This window comes from Carcharhinus amblyrhynchos, chromosome 7 (genome assembly GCF_965287045.1).
Source record: "Carcharhinus amblyrhynchos chromosome 7, sCarAmb.v2.hapA, whole genome shotgun sequence".
NCBI lineage: Eukaryota > Metazoa > Chordata > Chondrichthyes > Carcharhiniformes > Carcharhinidae > Carcharhinus > Carcharhinus amblyrhynchos.
The window spans coordinates 87,190,351-87,210,855 of NC_137330.1; the positions used below are offsets into that span (position 1 = coordinate 87,190,351).

At 39.9% G+C, this 20,505-nt stretch overlaps 1 protein-coding gene across 3 annotated transcripts in view; it reads right to left on the reverse strand.

Annotated features, from left to right (window-relative positions):
• Positions 1 to 8,479: 8,479 nt before the first annotated feature.
• myb (MYB proto-oncogene, transcription factor) overlaps positions 8,480 to 20,505 on the reverse strand; it is a 29,088-nt gene continuing 17,062 nt past the window's right edge. For 2 of the 3 annotated variants that reach the window (XM_080193365.1, XM_080193364.1), the window contains 6 exons: positions 18,496 to 18,635; positions 15,862 to 15,976; positions 15,643 to 15,762; positions 13,518 to 13,625; positions 11,465 to 11,581; positions 8,480 to 9,804 (listed from right to left, as the gene is read on the reverse strand). In XM_080193365.1, coding sequence (XP_080049491.1) covers positions 9,691 to 9,804; positions 11,465 to 11,581; positions 13,518 to 13,625; positions 15,643 to 15,762; positions 15,862 to 15,976; positions 18,496 to 18,635 — 714 coding nt within the window. In that variant the 3' untranslated portion in view covers positions 8,480 to 9,690. Of the gene's footprint in view, positions 9,805 to 11,464; positions 11,582 to 13,517; positions 13,626 to 15,642; positions 15,763 to 15,861; positions 15,977 to 18,495; positions 18,636 to 19,855; positions 20,219 to 20,505 lie in introns of all 3 variants that reach the window. The other variant, XM_080193363.1, reaches the window with a different exon arrangement.

Below are 20,505 nucleotides of genomic sequence, written 5' to 3' on the forward strand. Positions count from 1 at the left end.
ACATTACCACTCTGTCACAATCTCCCCAGTAGGGAGCTGCATACAGTCCTAGCCACGACAACACAGGAAGAATGTAATCATTCCAGAAGGTACTAGGAGATTTACAAATATGTTGTCAGGTTTGGAGAATTTTACCTCTGAGGAAAGATTTGATAGGCTAGAGTTGTTTTCATAGAATCATAGAAACCCCACAGTACAGAAACAGGCCATTCAGCCCATCAAGTCTGCACCGACACAATCCCACCCAGGCCCCACCCCCGTATCCCTACGTATTTACCCACTAATCCCTCCAACCTATGCATCCCAGGGCACTAAGGGCAATTTTTTTAGCATGGCCAATAAACCTAACCCGCACATCTTTGGACTGTGGGAGGAAACCGGAGCACCCAGAGGAAACTCACGCAGACACGAGGAGAACATGCAAACTCCACACAGAGTGACCCAAGCTGGGAATCGAACCCAGGTCCCTGGAGTTGTGAAGCACAGTATTAACCACTGTGCTACCATGCCACCCACGGTACCATAGGTTAAAGAGATGCATATTGTCTCCAGACAGGACAGTAAGTGAGACTTTGCAAGCCCAGGCAAGTCATGGGGGTTACAAATAATGTGACATGAACCCAAGATCCTGGTTGAGACCATCCTCATATGTACGGAACTTGGCTGTCAGTCTCTGCTCAGCGACTGCTGTCGTGTGTCGTGAAGGCCGCCTTGGAGAACACTTACCCGAAGATCAGAGACCGAATGCCCATGACCGCTGAAGTGTTCACCAACACTGGAGACAATACACATCTCTTTATTCTATGCTTAATGCTATCTCCACTACATTGTCTGCACCTTTAAGACTTAATTAGCTGTGAAGACTCACATTCCAATCAGTATTCTGTAAACCAAGTATGGGTCATTATATGCCCTGTTTGTGATCAAAACTCCCCACTCACCTGATGAAGGGGCAGAGCCCCGAAAGCTAGTAGCGTTTGCTACCAAAAAAACCTGTTGGACTTTAACCTGGTGATGTGAGACTTCTTACTGTCCTATCACTAAGCCAGTTTTGGATCCAACGTGTCAAGTTACCCTGGATCCCATGTGCTTTTACCTTCTCAATCAGTCTCCCATGTGGGACCTTGCTAAGGTTTTGCTTAAATTCATATAAACTACTTCAACTGCACTACTCTCATCTACACACCCAATCCCCTCCTTGAAAAATTCATCAGATTTGTTTGGCATGACCTCTCTTTGACAAGGTCATGGTGACTATCCCTGATCAAACTACAAGTGGGACTTTCAGGCTGTGTGTGCCCCAACACCAGCAGAACCCTCGCAGAACCATGTGAAGTTAGCAATTTAAATTGCATTTTCAGATGGTTTCCAAAATTTGTCGTAGGAAGTCTGTGCTTCTGGGCAATTGCTGTGCAAAGCCTAACCTATAAAAGTCTGAGAAGGATTCACCAGCGCATCTTTGACACTAGGAAGTTTGGAAGTTGCAGCTCCATATTCTGCGGTCACTAATGAATCATTGTTAAATGGAGGAAGTTGACAGCAAATATCGGAAAGTGAAAAATCAGTTTGAAGAGGCTAACAGATTTAAAAACAGTTGGAAGTTTGGTTTAAAATGCTGCCAGCTTCTGTGCGGACAAAATGAAAACATTAAAATTCAAACATCAGTAAGTCTTAAAGAATGCTGGGATTTTGGATTAGGTGAAACTGTGTGAATTTGTGGAAGTTTAAGAAATTCATGAAAGCATGAACATGATTGTTGAGTGTGTTCATTTCAGATCATTAATACAGGCTGCAAAGTCCAGGCTGTTCCATCTCTCCAATCCAGGCAAAGGTAAACCTCCTATAATAGAGTCATGTAGGACAAGGGGCCATGGACTTAAGGTGAGGGGGGAGAGGTACAACACAGATATTAGAGGGAGGTTTTTCACACAGAGGGTAGTGGGGGTATGGAATGCTCTGCCAAGTAAGGTGGTGGAAGCAAACACGCTAGAGTCCTTTAAGAGTAACTTAGACAGGCACATGACTGAGTTGGAGATGGGTGGATTTCGGAGATCCTTTTAATTAAGGGTCATTAGCATTGGGGCATCCCTGGTAATGTAAATGGGTATAGTATGATAATAATGTTTTTCTCTTTTCATTCACAGGTTTTAAGTCGGTCCACCTTGTGTCCAACGAGGGGCATACACACAATGGGTCGTACTGGGGCTGCTCTTGGTTGTTCGAGATTGGCCTAGTGCTTCATGTCGTTAGTGTGTGCCTAAACTGGACAAGATACTGGGCAAGACGACAGCTCAGTGACTATCGCTGATTGCTGTGCAGACACATGGATTTGGGCCGGTGTCTGTGGGAGTTTGCGCATTCTCCCCGTGCTTGCGTGGGTTTTCTCCGGGTGCTCCGGTTTCCTCCCACACCCCAAAGATGTACTGTTAGGCTGATTGGCAGGAATAAATTGTCCCTAAATCAGTTTTCCCTCAATCTGGATGGCCATAAAACATTAGATAGGGGTCATGGGTAGAGAGGTGGTGTTGAGATGGCAGCGTGGGCTCGTTGGGCCGAAGGGCCTGTTTCCCGGGCTGATTTTGTTCTTTGTTCTTTGTTCACCTGTCACAGGTCATGTATTTTTACCTGTTGTGGTTAGGTGTTATATTTTAACTGCTGTGTCTCAATAAGCTGCTTTAAGCTAAACTGCTTGTGACTCCTTGAGTAATGTTACCCTGATCAAATCTTATACGAGGGTCTCGACATAATTCCTACAGTATGATGTCACAATACTGTCCTGAAGGCCTAAGCAGATTTATCAAGGTTAAGCATGAGTTATTTGTTTTTGTATTTAATGCCTCTATATTTCCAAATGGTTGAGGACTTTGGGTCTGTACTCGTTGGAGTTTAGATGGTTGAGGGAGGATCTTATTGAAAGTTACAGGATACTGCAAGGCCTAGTAGGAAAAACTAGAACCAGGGGGCACAACCTCAGGCTAAAGGGACAATCCTTTAAAACAGAGATGAGGAGGAATTTCTCCAGCCAGAGAGTGGTGAATCTGTGGAACTCATTGCTGCAGAAGGCTGTGGACGCCAGGTCATTCGTGTCTTTAAGACAGAGATAGATAGGTTCTTGATTAATAAGGGGATCCGGGGTTATGGGGAAAAAGGAGAAAAAAAATCAGCCATGATTGAATGGCAGAGCAGTCTCGATGGGCTGAGTGGCCTAATTCTGCTCCTTTGTCTTATGGTCTAAATTCGAATATCTCATACACTTCCTTAACTGTCTTTTCGAATTGCCCTTCAAAGGTGTACAAATACAGACAGTGCTTGACTTCTTGACATTCAAGTTACAATGAATGGCGCTGACAAATATTTATAAATTGACTCGAAGCAGAATACGTGGATGCTGGAATCTGAAACAAAAACAGAAAATGCTGGAAAATCTCAGCTGGTCTGACATCATCTGTGGGGTTAGAACAGGGACAAGAATGGTTGTTGGCAGTTCCAGGGGATAGATGTTTCAGTAAGAGTAAGGAAGGCGGTAAAAGAGGTGGAGGAGTAGCATTGTTAATCAAGGATAGTTTAACGGCTGCTGAAAGGCATTTCAAGGATGATCTGCCCACTGAGGTAATATGGGCTGAAGTTAGAAATAGGAAAGGATCAGTCACGTTGTTAGGAGTTTTCTATAGGCCCCAAATAGTAATAGAGATGTGGAGGAGGAAATGGCAAAGCAGATTATGGATAGGTGTGGAGGTCATAGGGTAGTTATCATGGGTGACTTTAACTTTCCAAATATTGATTGGAACCTTTATAGGTCAAATAGTTCAGATGGGGCACTTTTTGTACTGTGTGTGCAGGAGAGTTCCCTGATACAACATGTGGATAAGCCAACAAGAGGTGGGGCCACATTGGACTTGGTACTGGGTAATAAACCAGGCCAAGTGTTATATTTGTTTGTGGGACAGCACTATGGAGATAGTGACCACAATTCGGCGTCCTTCATTATTGCAATGGAGAGGGATAGGGTCACATGACAGGGCAAGGTTTATAATTGGGGCAGGGTAATTATGATGCAATTAGGCAAGAATCAGGGAGCATAAGATGGGAGCAGGTATGGGCACAAATGAAAAGTGGAGCTTTTTCCAAGGAACAAATACTGTGTGTCCTTGATAGGTATGTCCCTGGCAGGCAGGGAGGAAATGGCCGAGTGAGGGAACCATGGTTCACAAAGGAGGTTGAATGTCTTGTCAAGAGGGAAAAGGAAGCGTATGTAAGGATGAAAAAAACAAGGTTCAGTTGGGTCGCTTGAATGTTACAAAGTAGCTAGGAATGAGTTAAAGAAAAGGCTTAGGAGAGCTAGGAGGGGACATGAAATGTCCTTGGCGGGTCGGATGAAAGAAAACCCTAAGGCTTTTTACTCTTGTGTCAGAAATAAAAGGATGACCAAGGTGAGATTAGGGCCAGTCAAGGATAGTAGTAGGAACTTGTGCATGGAATCAGAAGAGATAGGTGAGTCATTGAATGAATACTTTTCTTCAGTGTTCACTAAGGAGCGGGGCCATGTTTTTGAGGAGGAGTGCGTAATACAGGCTGATAGGATGGAGGAGGTAGATGTTCTGAAGGAAGATGTATTAACAATTTTGAAAAACCTGAGGGTGGATAAGTCCCCTGGGCCAGATGGGATACATCCTAGGATACTTTGAGAGGCAAGGGATGAGATTGCGGCGCCTTTAGCTTTGATCTTTGGGTCCTCACTGGGATAGTGCCAGAGGACTGGAGAGTGGCAAATGTTGTTCTTCTTTTCAAGAAAGGAAATAGGAATGACCCTGGTAACTATAGGCCAGTTAGGTTTACTTCAGTGGTTGGTAAGTTAATGGAAAGGATTCTGACAGATAAGATTTATGACCATTTGGAAAGATTCAGTTTAGTCCGGGATAGTCAGCACGGTTTTGTGAAGGGTAAGTCCTGCCTCACAAATTTGATTGAATTCTTTGAGGAGGTAAAGTGTGTAGACGAAGGTAGAGCTGTTGATGTCGTATACATGGATTGTAGTGAGGCATTTGATTTTAGTGAGTTTCCCCATGGTAGGCTCATGAAGAAGGTAAGGAAGTGTGGGATAGAAGGATATTTGGCCAATTGGATAAGTAATTGGCTGTATCATAGAAGACAGAGGGTGCTGGTGGAGGGAAAATTTTCAGACTGGAGGCCAGTTACCAGCGGTGTACCACAGGGGTCAGTGCTGGATCCTCTGCTTTTTGTGATTTTTAATCAATGACTTGGAAGAAGGGGCTGAAGGGTGGGTTAGTAAATTTGCTGACGACACCAAGATTGGTGGAGTAGTGGATGAGGTGGCCGGCTCTTGCAAGCTGCAAAGAGACATTGATAGGATGCAGAGCTGGGCCAAAAAGTGGCAGATAGAGTTTAACCCTGATAAGTGTGAGGTGATTCATTTTGGTAGGACAAACTTGAATGCGGATTACAGGGTCAATGGCAGGGTTCTAAGAAATGTGGAGGAACAGACAAATTAGATGGGCACATGGAGCACTCCAGAATTATAGGGAGGGGATAGCTTGATCTTGGGATTGGACATAGCTTGGCACAATATTGAGGGCCGAAGGGCCTGTACTGTGCTGTATTGTTCTATGTTCTAGAATAGAGTCAACATTGAGACTGGACGACCCTTCATCAGAGCTCTAAGGAAGGGTCATCCAGACTCGAAACGTTTGTTCTATTCTCTCACCACAGATGCTGGCAGGCCTGCTGAGATTTTCCAGTATTTGCTGTTTTTGTTTATAAAGTGACACCATTTTAACTTTATAATTCTGGTTTTGACTTTGCAACACTAGGATAGTGAACTCTTAGTGTTTCCAACTGTTATGTTCCTTTATGTTCCACCTTTCACAACCTCAGGAAGGGCAAATTTATTTCTCAGATATAAACGTGCTTTTGAAAGTGTGGGCACTGCTATATCATGGTTATAAGGCAATTATACTGAAGCAAGATCTCAAAAACATTTCACTATTCTGTACTGGCTTTTTTTGATTATTTTTGTATCTGTGCACTTTTTTTTAGTGATTAATATACATGGACACTTGCATCCCTTTCCTCCTCCAGAGCTCCTAGTCTCTATAAGAAAATGTTCATACATAGCTTCCTCAGATCAAGAGTGGATAATCTAATTCTTCCTCCAGATTGAACTCCTTTGTGTCATAGCTTTGTCCACTCTAGGCTAGATCCCGCAACTTTTTGGACCCCCAATCAACTTAATGTGCCTCAGCAACCTTAGATATACAACACTATTTCAAGACTCAAATCATTAATACTTCCATTAAAAAGTTGAGGCTCCAGTACATATCCCTGGGGCATTCTGTTTATCACATCTTGCCATTCGGAGCAAACAGTTTTCTAAGCTTTAGACTCAATTTGGATTATTCGCTTAGAAGTTGTCTCATGAAATATATAAGCACTTATGCCAGCTTCCCAAACTGTGGGTCACAATCCCCACTGGAGTCACAGAAACAGCAAATGAGGTTGCGAGCTTGTCAAGTTTGTTTTATTAGTATGGTCTTATTGAATGGTGAAGCAGACTTAATGGGCTGAATGGCTTGCTTCTGTTCCTTATTGTCTCCTTCAAGATTGTACCCTGCACCATTTAAATCAGTGCCGTCCTTTCCTATTTCATCGCTCTCTGAGCTGGGACAGAAAAGAGTGATTGCCCCAGCGGACAGGCTGAGAGGCTTCATAAAGAACACATGTACGCCACGAACCTTGGATGAGAAGCTAGTGTTGCTGCATTTGCACCAGTGGGCAGCAGTTGTGGGGTTTCTCCCAGGGTTGTCATTTTTATGGCAACAATATGGAACACGATTCATGCATGGCCTTTCTGGGTCAGAGAGAAGAGTCTTGTTGCCAAAGAATATGGGATGTAATTTTACATTGAGCAGAAGCGCATGGAATCTTGCAAGAAGTGCAATCCTCATCTCATTGCACTCGTGCGCATTACAGCTGGCAAGGACACATGCGCAGGAGTCTGACTGCTGACAATTCATTCATTTAGGGAGGCAATTGGTGGTGATTTTATACAGCCCATCTACTTTTACAGCTGAACGATGGGCCAATCGGCCACACACTTTTGCAACAAATACATTCTAGGACGGAATAAAACACCCGGGATGATATAAAGTACAAGCTATCATATGTTTGAATTTGCAAGTCTTTGATTTATAGTCTTGCAACTGTACACTGAGGTGAGCGACTACTCTTCACAGCAGCCGTCAGTCTTCAGGAAGCATGTTGGAAAAGTCCACCCTCACTTTGCTCAGCACCCATCCTCTTCCCTTTCCATAAGCACTGCAGAGCCTTTCCCTAGTGCATGTTTCACGCTGGCTGCCACTTAATTGGCCAGCCAGCGTGATCTTGCAGACAGGATCCAATCGCCTCAAGAAGTGCATATCGCATTCATTTCAGGCCGTGCTGATTGCAAGATTCAGGCCTTGGAGAACTTCACTGAAAGCTACATAAATACAAGAAATGATGAATTTTACACAGTACTTTAAAATACATTTTCATATTTATGATAAGAGAATACATAAATGAACTTTAATAATTATATACTGAATATTCCTATGCTGCTAGAGTGCCATTTTGTTTTGACTGCTGGTGGATAGTAACCTTGTTTTATAGAATATTTTCTATAGAACAGATGGAATTTTAAACTACAGTATTCAATTTTTAATCTTTATAAGGGTACTCTATAGATTCAGTGAGTTACATTAGTGTTCAAGTGTTAAAATGAAGTCACATTGTTAAATAATGTGGGAAGCACTGACTGATGCAAGATCCTCTATATCTAAACATTTCACTAATATTTTGTAATTATGTTACAGATGTTTTTTGCAACATTATACCAAAATTACGTAAACTTAACCTTAATTTTAAAAGTTTTTTTATTCATTTGTGGGCCGTGGACGTGGGCAATTAATGCTGGCCAGCATTTATTGCCCATCGGCTGCCAGTTAACCACATTGAGAATCAACAATATTGCTCTGGAGTCGCATGTAGGCCAGACCAGGTAAAGACATCAGATTTCCCTCCCTAAAGGATATTAGTGAACCAGATGGATTTTTCCGATAATGATTTCATGGTCATCAGTAGACTTTTAATTCCAGATATTTTTTATTGAATTCAAATTTCAATATCTGCAGTGGTGGGATTTGAACCCGGGTCCCCACAACGTTAGCTGTGTTTCTGGATTAATAGTCATGATAATACCACTAGCCCATTGCCTTCTCAAGTACTGGAAAAATCAATGTTGATATTAACTCATTTTTAACTATATACGAAAAAATCCATATAAGAGAGATCGTAGAATAATAAAGTCCTTAGTCCAAGTTCAGGCACATATATTTAAAAATAATTCAACTTAGAAGTTATAGTTTGTGCGTCATTAACTTCCTAAAATAAAATGAAACATAAATGTTTTAAGTAAAAAACACACTTTATTTTCTGTACATGGCAGTGGATATACAATAGTAATCGAAATGTTGGTGCAGGTGATTGCACCAAACTGATACTAAGGTAGTACATTTTGAAAATCAACTATTTTGTTTTAAAATCAAGTGTTCAGTACATGTATATCAGAGGCGCTTGATATAGCAAACAGATTGAAACCAAGACTTCTTGCATGAGTTGTTCAATGAATTGAAAATATATCTGGGCCAGAGTGCCTTGAATTAAATATGAAATGAATGGGACAAAAGTAAAAAAATTAGTGAATGTATCAGTGTTCTCCCAAAATACAAAAGGTGCATCATATTCATTTTGTCACAAGACAAAACATTTTACTTCCCAAAGGTTTGTATTTGTAAATGCTAGGTTTAAAAAAATTCTAGCTACCAGTGCATTGTTGATCAGCTAACACCATTTTCTCTGATAACTCTGCTGCCCATTTCATGCAGCATGTCTACATGCTAAAGTCTTTAGCAGCACAACACATTATCCATTTGGCATTTACAAAATTAACTTACTGGATAAAATATACATTTTTCATACATAAAACTTTTTGTTTTTTTTACATACAGTATCAGTATTATCCAAGCTACACACAAAAACATACATGCACATACATATTATATATATGTATGTATATATAATATATATATGGCTTAAAACAAGGCCCAAAAAAACAAACAAAAACAATACTTCAAACCCTGTCAATTTTATGTCTTTGAAAGCTTGATTTTTAAAAAATCTAATTTGGTTTGTAGTAATGCTATACCTCTATTTTGTCAACAGTGCATTTCATTTAATTTATTAACTTACATGTTTAAATTACATTAGTCCTGAAGTACTTCCAAAGACTAATTGCTTTTCCGCCACCCAATACAAAAGAAATACTGATATGTTCTAGTCTGCTGCCCACAACTGAAAATATTTATTCAATCCTTTTTTAAATACAAGGAGTAATTGTTGTAACCTCAAGCATCTTGTAGGTAACTGTGATACTTGTCTTTTTGGCTGGTGACATTAAACCTCTCTAGTTTGACAAACAACAGAAACGTGCTTAGTGAAGAATGAAATTTGTGCCATTTTGAATTATTGTAATACAACATTACTCTACATCCATCAATGGAAACTTCATAAGAAGAAATGCTGATCATCACTCAACAGTATGTGTTTCAAAACTTCTTAATGCTTAGATGGAAAAGATTACATTACTAATGTTCTGGTAGAAAATGTGTTCATGTATTTGCGCGCTTGTTCAGTTACAATTAGTTGATCTTCTGTTTTCCCACAAGCCACAGCCTCCCAGGTATTAGCAAACTGCAAAAAAAGACAGCAGAAATTATATCTCAGTTTGAAAACTGAACAATTAAATCCTCTGCCTAAAACCTGGAGTTCAAGACTCCACTATGGCCAACTAGCAGATATAGGGAAAAGTTAAATTTATCCCATTGTAGTTACCTACATTTTTCATTAAACCTTTCTAATTCTGCAAGTAAGTATATTGTGATAAATAATGCCACCTCAAAGTATTTACTTCATTTTCACTAAAACAATTCACATTTAACAAAAAAGGAAAATATAGATGCAATTAAATGAAAAGAACAATTAAATATCTAATTGTTCCTATTATGAATCTCTTACTGGCCGTATGGAGTGCTGGAACTGAGTTTCAGCTAACCAGGGTTCCAGGTCCAGGGACTTCTCAAATCCAGCTGGGATACCTGAAAATATATTACACGAGTCCAGCTGCCAGTATTTCACATTCAAGTACAGAATGTACACAATAATTACACCATCAAACTTTCCCCATCCCAGAAAAGATTAAATTTTGGAATTCTATAGGAACTAATTGAATAATGAAACAAATTTTGATGAAATAGTTAGTATAGTGGGTTGGAAGTGTTTATGAAAAATCTCTGGGTCTTGGGATTGAATCCAGTCCAGGCAACATGCAATTTGTTTTCTGTTAAATATAGTTAGATTTAATTTCAGGCTTCGATGAATGAAAATTCAAAGCACGAGCTTCTCACATTTTAGCATTTAAACAATGGAAAATTGAGGACTTTAAGCATTTAGAGAGCCTAATGTTGTACCATGTAATTCTTTAGCTATAAGAATGTGATGCTGTTAATTAGTACCTGCAGGGAAAAATCTGACGTTCTTCAGTAATTCAATTACTTTAATAATCACACAAGCAGCATTAAAAAAACCTGAATGTACACTGGATTCTTGGCAAATGTAATTCTAAATTTTGTTTTTATTATTTTCCAAAAACATTAATTAAACAAACAGAAAGGAAAATAATGCCTCAATATAACAATGTCAAAGACTTGCCACCACCCTCCTGTTTTAACCAGTTACTTGTAAAATCTTAAAACTGCACACCGCAAAAATTATAAACAAACATTTTGATTGCTAGAAAAATAAAAAATAGAATTACCACCGTGGACAAGTACCCCAGGATATGTAAGTACAACAATTTTATGTTCTGAATGCTGGTTTTAAATGCATGACATATATTTCTGATTTATAAAAATGTAAAAATGTTTTAAAGTGAATGTAAACTTTGCAAACTTGTGCGATATAAAAACTATAACTTTGTGCTTACAACATGATAAATTCAGATAAACTACAGTTAGATAAATTATATAGATCAATTCAGATAAATTATAATTATTTATTACATTCACATTGATTAAATGCAATTAAACTGCATAAGATGATGAGATGAAATTCAACCTCTGCAGGGCAACAACGTGGCTGCCTATTGTACACCCCATCCACTGAATTCAATGGAAAAGTCTGGTAAGGTGTAGACAATCCATTAACACCAGTTTGTTGCCTCTGACAAATTTGAATTTTACACGTATTGTGTACAATATTACACACTGAATCGGAATACTAGCAAATTACATGCTGTAAGGTTGCAAAACTCGGTTTTGTAGCTTAATCTTTGTTCATGACATTTTATACACACCTGCAAGGGACTACCCATTTGCTTGCTCATTTGTACTGCAAATGCTTTGTTAAGAAAATCATCAGTCTTCTCTGATACAGGCATCATTAATACAGAACTAGTCAGGAGATTTGGCATCTAGAATGAAGCATATGATCAAAATCAATTTCCATTTTATACTTTTTTAAAAGGGTAATTTCTTTCCCTTCCTCTATCTTTCTTCGGTATGTTTTATCAACTTGTGTGATGATTGCCAGCTGATCTACTTCCAGACCTCTCCTCGCATATGGATGTTCATGAAAGCTATCCAGTGTAATTTTAATCTTCATTTCCTCTTTTATCACAAAATATCTGGTATTCAATTAAAACTTGCCCTTGAAAGTTTTCTCCAGCTCAATACTTGCTGTAGCCAAGTCAGAAAGTTAGACTTTAAGCTGCCTTGGCTACATGAATGTGAGACAGAGATCCACAAGACTAATATTAAGAGAATGTACAAAGATGCAGCTTATGTATGTATTATTGGAATAATGTTCGATATGGTTGTCACTCAATATTTTTTGGGCTGTCATTTATTTCAGGATTTTGAACAAGAGAATGCTGTGGTTGTCCCTAGTGGAGGGATGGATAGGTGGAAAATTGTGGAGCATTAGTGGTGATGGGATAATTGGATAATTTTGGGATTAACCATTCAATGATGGAGTCTCAAATGCTTCCTCCCATCCAGCTCCTTCTTGCAAGGCCTAATGGCAAGAACTGCACCCTGGTGAGTCAGATTGTATAACATACAACAGGTAACCAAAAATTTGGAGACACACTTCAGCAAAAATTGCTGCTTTCAAGTGGTCCAAATAACAGAACCATTGTTCTAGAACAGCGATGCTTTCTACAAAGCCTTCCTGGTGGCAGCATGATTCTCATCATATATGCCCTGTGCATTTGTGTTCAAAGCACAGAGGGAAGTCATGAGCCATCTGTTTATTGGGTGACCCTCATCATCAAGAAGCCTCTCGTTCATAGTGGTAGCCTGAGAATGGCAGGAAAAGCTGCCGGCACAGGTTGAAAATGAGGATAGAAAGCATTCACAAACATAATGTTCCTTGCATGGTAGGACACCAACTGCACATTGTGTTTTTGGTACATGTGGTCCCTGCAGAGCCTTGTGTGTGAAGTCAGACTTAAAGAAAACAAAAACATTTTCCTTATATCTTCATATCCTGTATTCAGGGTCATCTAATATCAGAGTAGAAAGAACCCTACAGGTAGATTGTCACTACCAGGTGGAGCATGCCCATTTACTGAATGTTAGTGTTGTTAGGTGGCCAGTCCATTTTAGAGGCTGGGCTTCATTACTGTTTGGCCAGTGAGCTACAAATGCTATCTCCCTGCCACAGCTCACTAGTGTAACATTGGGCAGTTAGGATGTGTTCACAGTAGAAGTATTCTTATAAGGAAGCAGGGTACAATCATTTTGCAGAACTCAGAATTTGTTCACCAAGGTGGTCTTCAGTGATGGAGTTTTGGAATTATTTTCAACAACACAAGATGATACAATCCATTCCTCATTTTTAAAAAAATCTTTGGGACATGGGTGTTGCTAGCAAGATGAGCATATGTTGCCTATCTCTAATTGCCCTTGAACTGATGGATTGCTAGGCCATTTCAGAAGGTGATTAAAAGTTAACCACATTGCTATGAGTCTGAAGTCATACGAAGGCCAGGTAAGGATGGCAGATTTCCTTCCTTAAAATATATTAATCAATGAGATGAATTTTCTGAAAATTAATGATAGTTTAATGGTCACCATAGCTGAGATTAGCTTCTAATTCCATATTTTTAAGAACCAATTGAATTTATTCATCAATTGAATGCAAATTCCACCAATTTCTGCCATGAATTTGAAACCGTGCCCCAGGGGATTAGCCTGGGCTTTTGGTTTATTAGTTCAATGATATTACCATTACACCACCATCTCTCCACAACAGCTGACAATGCATTGTATTTGAACATGAACTGCTATCTTATTAACTGAAATGGTTGAAAGAGAGCACAGTGTAGAAAGGTTTAGCATACGTACTGGCACTTCTTCCAAAGGACCCTGTGAGAAAAGCTGAGAATGCAAGTGTTCCCTTTCCCATGGTGCCAATGTAAGGAACTTTCTCATTTTCTTATCAGGAGATTCCACCTGAAATAAATATAATGATTACACTGCTGGAATATCAGGAAAAACATCTGAAATACCAAGAAACAGTATTTAATTATCTGGATATAACAGAGAGAGTAGACAATGTAATGTAGTAGATGTAATTCATCAGTCTTTTCAAAAAGCTTTTGATAAGTTAACTCATAAGCTAATGAGTAAGATCAGAGGATGTGGAGTCAGGAGACAAGTGACAGAATGGATTGCTAACTGGCTTCAAGACAGAAAACAGGCTGAGAATAAAGGAAAGTTATTCAGAGTAGCAGAAGGTTGGAAGTGGTATTCTATAAAGGTAAGTACTGGGACCACCACTATGTTCACAACTCCTTCTCAAGGGCAATTAGGAATGGGCAATAAATGCTGGCCTAATCAACGAAATGCACATTCCTTGAGTGTACATAAAAAATCTTTGTTAGACCACACCAAGTATACAATTCTGGTAGCCATACTGTAAAAAGGATGAGGATTCAATGGAGAGGCTGTAGAGAAGATTTACATGGATGATATCAGAAACATGTGAGCATAAACACCTGTAAAGCTTTACAGGCTGGGTCTGAAAATGAAAGTTGATTATAAGGTCCTTATGAAGGATTTGGATAGCATAGATACAGAGAGAATGTTTCGTCTTGTGGGGACAAGCTTAACTACTGGCCATCAATATAAGATAATCACAAAGAATCCAAAGAGGAGTGCAGTATCAACTTCTTTACCCAAAGAGTGTGGAGAATGAGGAATTCACTGCCATAGCAAGTGGTTATTTTCTCAAGGGCAATTGGGGATGGGCAACAAAGTGTTGGCTTTGCCAGCAACATTCACATCCCATAAAAGAATAAAAAAGTAAGTGAATAGTATAAATGCATTTAAGAGGAAGTGAGGCAAACATTGAGGGATAAGAGAGTAAAGGGCTATGATGATAGATTTAGATGAGTAGAGACAGGAGGAGGCTCAAGTGGAGCATAAAATCTGGCATCGACTGGTTCAGCCAAATGGCGTGTTTCTGTGTCGTACATTACATGCAATTCTATTCAATGATCCTCATTCTCTGAATGAAGGCCTTCTTGACATACAAACAAGATGATCCATTAGGCAATGTCAGTTTTACAATGGACCAAAACAGCCAAATGGAGGGAGGGATTCTCCAGATTCCCAGCCGTGGATTTCCCAGCAGTGGAAGGCAGTGTACTGTTAGCCAGTGACAGCATTCTCTGGTCCTGCCACTGTCAATGGATTTCCCATTGATGTCACTCCATGCTGCCACAAAACTCATGGGGTGGTGGTGCACTGACAGTAGGACTGGAGAATCCTGCCAGTGTGAACAACCGGAGAATTAGAGCTAGAAAGTCTACTTATTTTGGCAGAAAGCGAAGTTCAGCACAAAGTCAATATTCAAAAACATTTTTAGTACCATCCTTGTTTTTACCTAGACATCCAAGTAAAAGAAGAATTAAAAAAGACTTGGTTAAAACCATTAAACAGTTTGTGTTTTAGATCCCGCTTGATAAATTGTAAGAATTCAAGAGTTTCATGAATAAAAGTTTCAAAACTATTTTAAAAAAAGCATATTGATGTAGTAATGCATCAATGCTGTACTATTAACCTTGCAGATATAAAGAATGCATGGTGTAACCGAGGTTTAAAAACATAACCTGGGAATTACGAGAGATATTATTGTACAATATGCTTTAAATTCCTCTCCCGACTATTTTAATAGTTGTTAACCCATTTAAAATAAACAGGTTAAGACCTTCATTAAAGTAAGTTAGAATCTTGATAGAGCAATGTTAAGCATTTATATATAACAATATAAAATTTCCAGACTTTACTGCCTCCAATAAGCTAAGAATAGAAACATGGTTGGAGTAAGAATCACAGTGCAAGGGGTGGTTCTTTAATCGCTTGCATATGTATTCTCAATAAAATGAAATCTCCTAAATCTAGCACTAGACTTTCTGCCAGTTCTGTGCGTGGATGAGACCTGTTATAAAGAAAGGAAATAACTTACTTCTTGCTTAATTTTCTTCAAAAGGGGTTGCCCATTTTCATGAAGACTACTTATAATTGTAGTTTCACTGGCTTCTTGTTTAATTATGTCTCGAGTCTCTTCTGCAAGGTGAGACGGTGTCTTACAATGCAAGAAAATGAAATGTTATCAAAATCTTTCTATCGATCAGTTTCAAATTAATATTTACACAATGCTAAGCCATCACCTAGACTTTCTTACCAGCATCTTCAAAGGTCCATATTTGATTTCTTGGGCAGCTAGTGCATTTTTAAAAGGTGTGGGTGTTCTCGGTGAGCCTTCTAATATTGATCGTCTGATATTTGGAGTTCTGAAACTGATTAAACAAGAACAGCTGGATTACTATTTTTCTAAAAATTCAACATCAACATATCACTTTTAAACTTCCCTGCTTATATTGCCGAAATGAACACACAAGATCTTTCAGTCCTTGTCCTCCTCAACTGCTAATTTTAACATGACTTGTTAAGGTGCATAAAAACAATATCAAGAGACACGTACTTCACGTGTAAACTCTGAGTAAGTGCTCATCTGTCACACTATGGCTCTTACAGACCATTATCACTGTTGAATCCCTCACTATCAACATCCTGGATTAGCCCAGAAACTGAACTGGATCAGCCATATGAATACTTTAACTAGGAATTCTACAGAGAGTAACACACCTCCTGACTCCACATAATGTGTCCACCATCTAGCGTCCTTTCCTCTGAGCCAGAAACTTCATGTTTGAGTCCCACCCCTAGACTTGATGGCCACGGAAGATGCGTTCATAACGTGGTCAAACAGGTTGAGTGTATCAACCTACAAATCCTTCCGACGTGCCAATGGCTGGTGGTAAGAATGGGAGAGACTCCAGGTCAGCATGCTTTACGTGGAGTGATGCTCCTTGAGCTATAAGCCTGAGGACAGACTAGCAACCTGTTCTGGGAATTACTAGCTATGGAAATGGACAAAAGTTTACTTTCCATTAGGTCTGGGAAAAGTGGAATATACAAGGCATAAGTCAGGCATGTAATGGAATAATCTCCATTTGCTTGGATGTGTGCAGCTCCAACAACTCAAGAAGCTCAACACCATCCATGACAAAGCAACCCACTTGATTGGCACCCCATTAACCACAATAAATGTTCAGTCCCTCCACAACTAATTCATAGGGCAGCAATGTGTACCATTGAAGATCTGCAAAGCAGCAGCTTACCAAGGCTCCCTGACATCAGAGGATGTATTGCGGGCTTCCTGCTGGACACCACAGTCTTTGTGGCAAAGTTTTTCCGCGTCATCAGCTCCGTGCTGGAAATCGGCACAGGGCTGATTTCAGTATTATAATCAGCGCTTACATATCATTAGCAGGCCTGGGATAAAGTCTCCTGGTCCGCTAGCAAACTTCCCCCCCTCCAAAACCACCGCCAACCCCACCACCAGGAGTGGTTCACTCCAGAGATTTGCAATTGCTCCCCGCTAATGAGGGAACAGGTGGATGACCCTGCTGGAGTGAAGAGAGGCCATGGAAGCTCCCTCCTGGAGGTCAGGAGTAAGGGGGGAGGGGTGCACCCTGGGTAGTTCCAGTCTGGTCCCCTCACTGCCCAAAGGGCAAACTGGGAATGCCCAAGGGGCAGCTTGGCACAACTCACCAGGCATCAGGCAGTGCCGAAGGGACAGGGTCAGAAGGGGGCAGTGCCTATGGCGGGGGTGGGGGGTAGGCAATCAGAGGGGGTGGAGATCTCACTGCCATTCTGCAATGGGATCCATGGTAGAGGAAGGGAAGACGGTGATCAGAGCGGGCCATGGATTGGGGACATTGGGGCTTGCCCAGGAGACCACCGATTGGAGGGAGGGAGAGGGGAAGTGGGGGCACTGAGGAGCAACGATGGGTGTTTGCAGGGCTGGCCAACAATCGGGCTAGGAGGCCAGCAGTGCAGGATCACTGCTCTTGCGCTGATCTCGGCGCTGACAGATCAGCGCATTCGCAGTGACCTGCTCAGCACCATAGCTGGAATAGGCCCCGCCCACAGATTTTCAGAGGGAATCCAACTAGGGCACTCTTCAGCGTTCTGAGTGTGGGAGATTCAATCTGAAAATCCTGCTAATAAACCAGGAGCTACTCCAGTTTTCACACAAATTGTGGACTTAGAATTCCTTTGGGAAAATTGTGGGCAACAGCTTCCAAACCTGCAACCATTATCATCAGAAAAGACATGGGCAGCAGATGCATGGGAACCCTCCATCCTGGAAGTTGCCCTCCAAGCTAGACAATCCTGAGCTGGAACCAAATAGCCATACCTCACTGTTGCTGGAGCAAAATCCCAAAACTCCCTTCCTAACCCTACATGAACAGGTGCTGAGTGTGGCGACTAGGGGATTTCCATAGTAACTTCATTGCAGTGTTAATGTAAGCCTATTTGTGACATTAATAAATAAATTTTATTTATTAATTTATTCCAGAAGGCCACTACCTTCTTACAGGCAATTAGGGACTGCAATAAATACTGGCCAGCAAACAACACCCATATTCCATGAACAAATGTAAAACATGTAATAACGCTGTAAATCTGTCTAGTGGGAAGCCATAGTTGTAGTACATAACAAAATAAATTCTTTATGCACTGGCCATTATTTTCTTAAATACTGTCAATCAGGTAACAAAATATTTAGACAAAACACTTGCATTCAATTATGACAAAAGGACAATTTCCTGAACAAATGATATATATTCTATATCAGAATTCACAACAAAACTATCACAAAGAAGACAAATCCTCATAGATGCTTTCTTTATTAATTAATGCTATGAGAAAGCAAACAAAAACTGACAAGAAGCAGAAGCATACTGACGCATCATTTTCTTTTTGAGGCTTAGGTGTTTGGTCACGATGTAGTGGAGTTGTTACAACAATCTTTTGATTGCACACTGGAGTAGAAGTTAATGCAGGAGATTCCATTTCTAAGTGGTCATTTGTGGATGTATTTAAAAACTGAAAAGGAAAAGAGCCATTAGATTGAACTGAATGCAACCAAAAACTGAAGTGTAAAGTATCATCTGAAGAGGCCAGGGCTAAAAAAAAGTTAACCTCTAACAGAAATGATTTTCAAACAATTAAAATTACTAATAGGTGCAATCACACAACACAACATGATACCTAAGAGAAAAAAGTTCTGTTTCCAGTAACTTCATAATGTGACTTTCAGGAGTTTTAATAAAAGGTTGTAACAGTATGATACTAATGAAATGTAAAATTTCAGAATTTAAATTTGGAAGCATTTCACTTTTAAACATCTGTTATCCTTATGTTAAAACAAAGAGGAAAACATAGGCCCTGAAAATCCACAGATCAGCAAGAGATACTATATCTTTGTTTGCATTGTTCAATGGAACTTCTGATACTGATTGTGACAACTTTTCTGGGGTGTCATGAAGTTATCTAATTTACAAAGGGGCCTAGTTAGAAATTAAAAATAACTGTACCTAAATCTTACAGATACAGCCTGATCTCAGTCTACATCCCTAGACCCTCCCCACATCAGCCCATTGCTCAGCTAATACTCTCACCAGACCTATCCCACCTGACATGCGCTGAGTTCTAATGAAGTTCCAGGGAGTAGGAATGCAATAAGCTCAATGTAAACACATCCCCTTACGTTGTTGGTCATATTTACGACAGGCTGAAATTTTGCATCCAATAGCCGATCCCGATAACTTTAATGGCAAGCTGAGTGATCATGCCTTTCTTTTTAATAAGCTCAATAATAGCATTTAAAATTGCAGTCTTAGAATAATTCAGCTAAAAGGACACAAGTTAAATGCATCAAGATGCAAAAAAAATTGTGTTGAACTTGCAACATAGGAAACCTTTGTACTTGGGAAATGAGAAAAAGAGGCCAAGCTTTGGTTACAGGAAACACAACTTTTGACTAAACTGAATACAAAATGTAAAAGAGAAGCCAATCATGTTCTAGAGAACTCAATGAAAAATGTTGGCATTTTAATGCACAAAAATGAAAGCATAACTAATTAGCATTGTGCTGATCTGAGAGAGTGGTCAGAGGGACAGTAGTGAGTGGGTTAAAAATACATAGTCAAATCAGTGAATACAAAACTGATTAGTCATTTGTTCCATAGAATTAGTTTCTAAATTGTTAACCATTTCATGTCTGTTGCAGTATTAGTAATATCTGTTGATTACTATTCATCTACCTGCGAGGGAGAGAAGGGTAGACCTTTGACATGGGTACGCTTAGGAGTAGAGCAGCTGAAGTCAGCTAATGTGGAGCAATTACTATCACTACTAGTTGATTGGTTAGGCTGCCCTCTCTTTTTGCGGCGAAGGATAGTTGACGGAGTGCTGAACTTTGAAGGAGAGAGTGAGCTGAGCGAAGCAGGGGAGCCCTGGCATACCATGCTTTTGCTTAGGCTTGTGTTAGTAAGTCCTTCACACTGGCAAACGCTGCTCTCTTTGTGCTGAAGCTGCATGATTTTGGTTGTAACATTTTTGCTAGGTGTGTTGTCTTCCCCTTCGAGGAAGTCGAAACTGTTGATATCACCCCAAGTAGATGGATCCTGAAACAATTTGGGAGGCACGAAGCTATAAACGGCGAACAGTGCCACCTGGGTAACTAAATGCTATAGCTTTCAAAGGCAAGGTAACGTTTGCTGGGAATACCCTTTTTTCAACTACTTGTACTTAAGTCAGTCTTAAAAACGTTTAAATTCTTCCTCCAAGATTTTCACAGTAAGATCTATACAGGCTACGTAAATGCAATGCATTGTATATAAACTTGTTTTCCCAAATCAGTTTGGCCTCTGCTAATCTTACCTACTGACTGTGAATGTATTAAAATTAATTA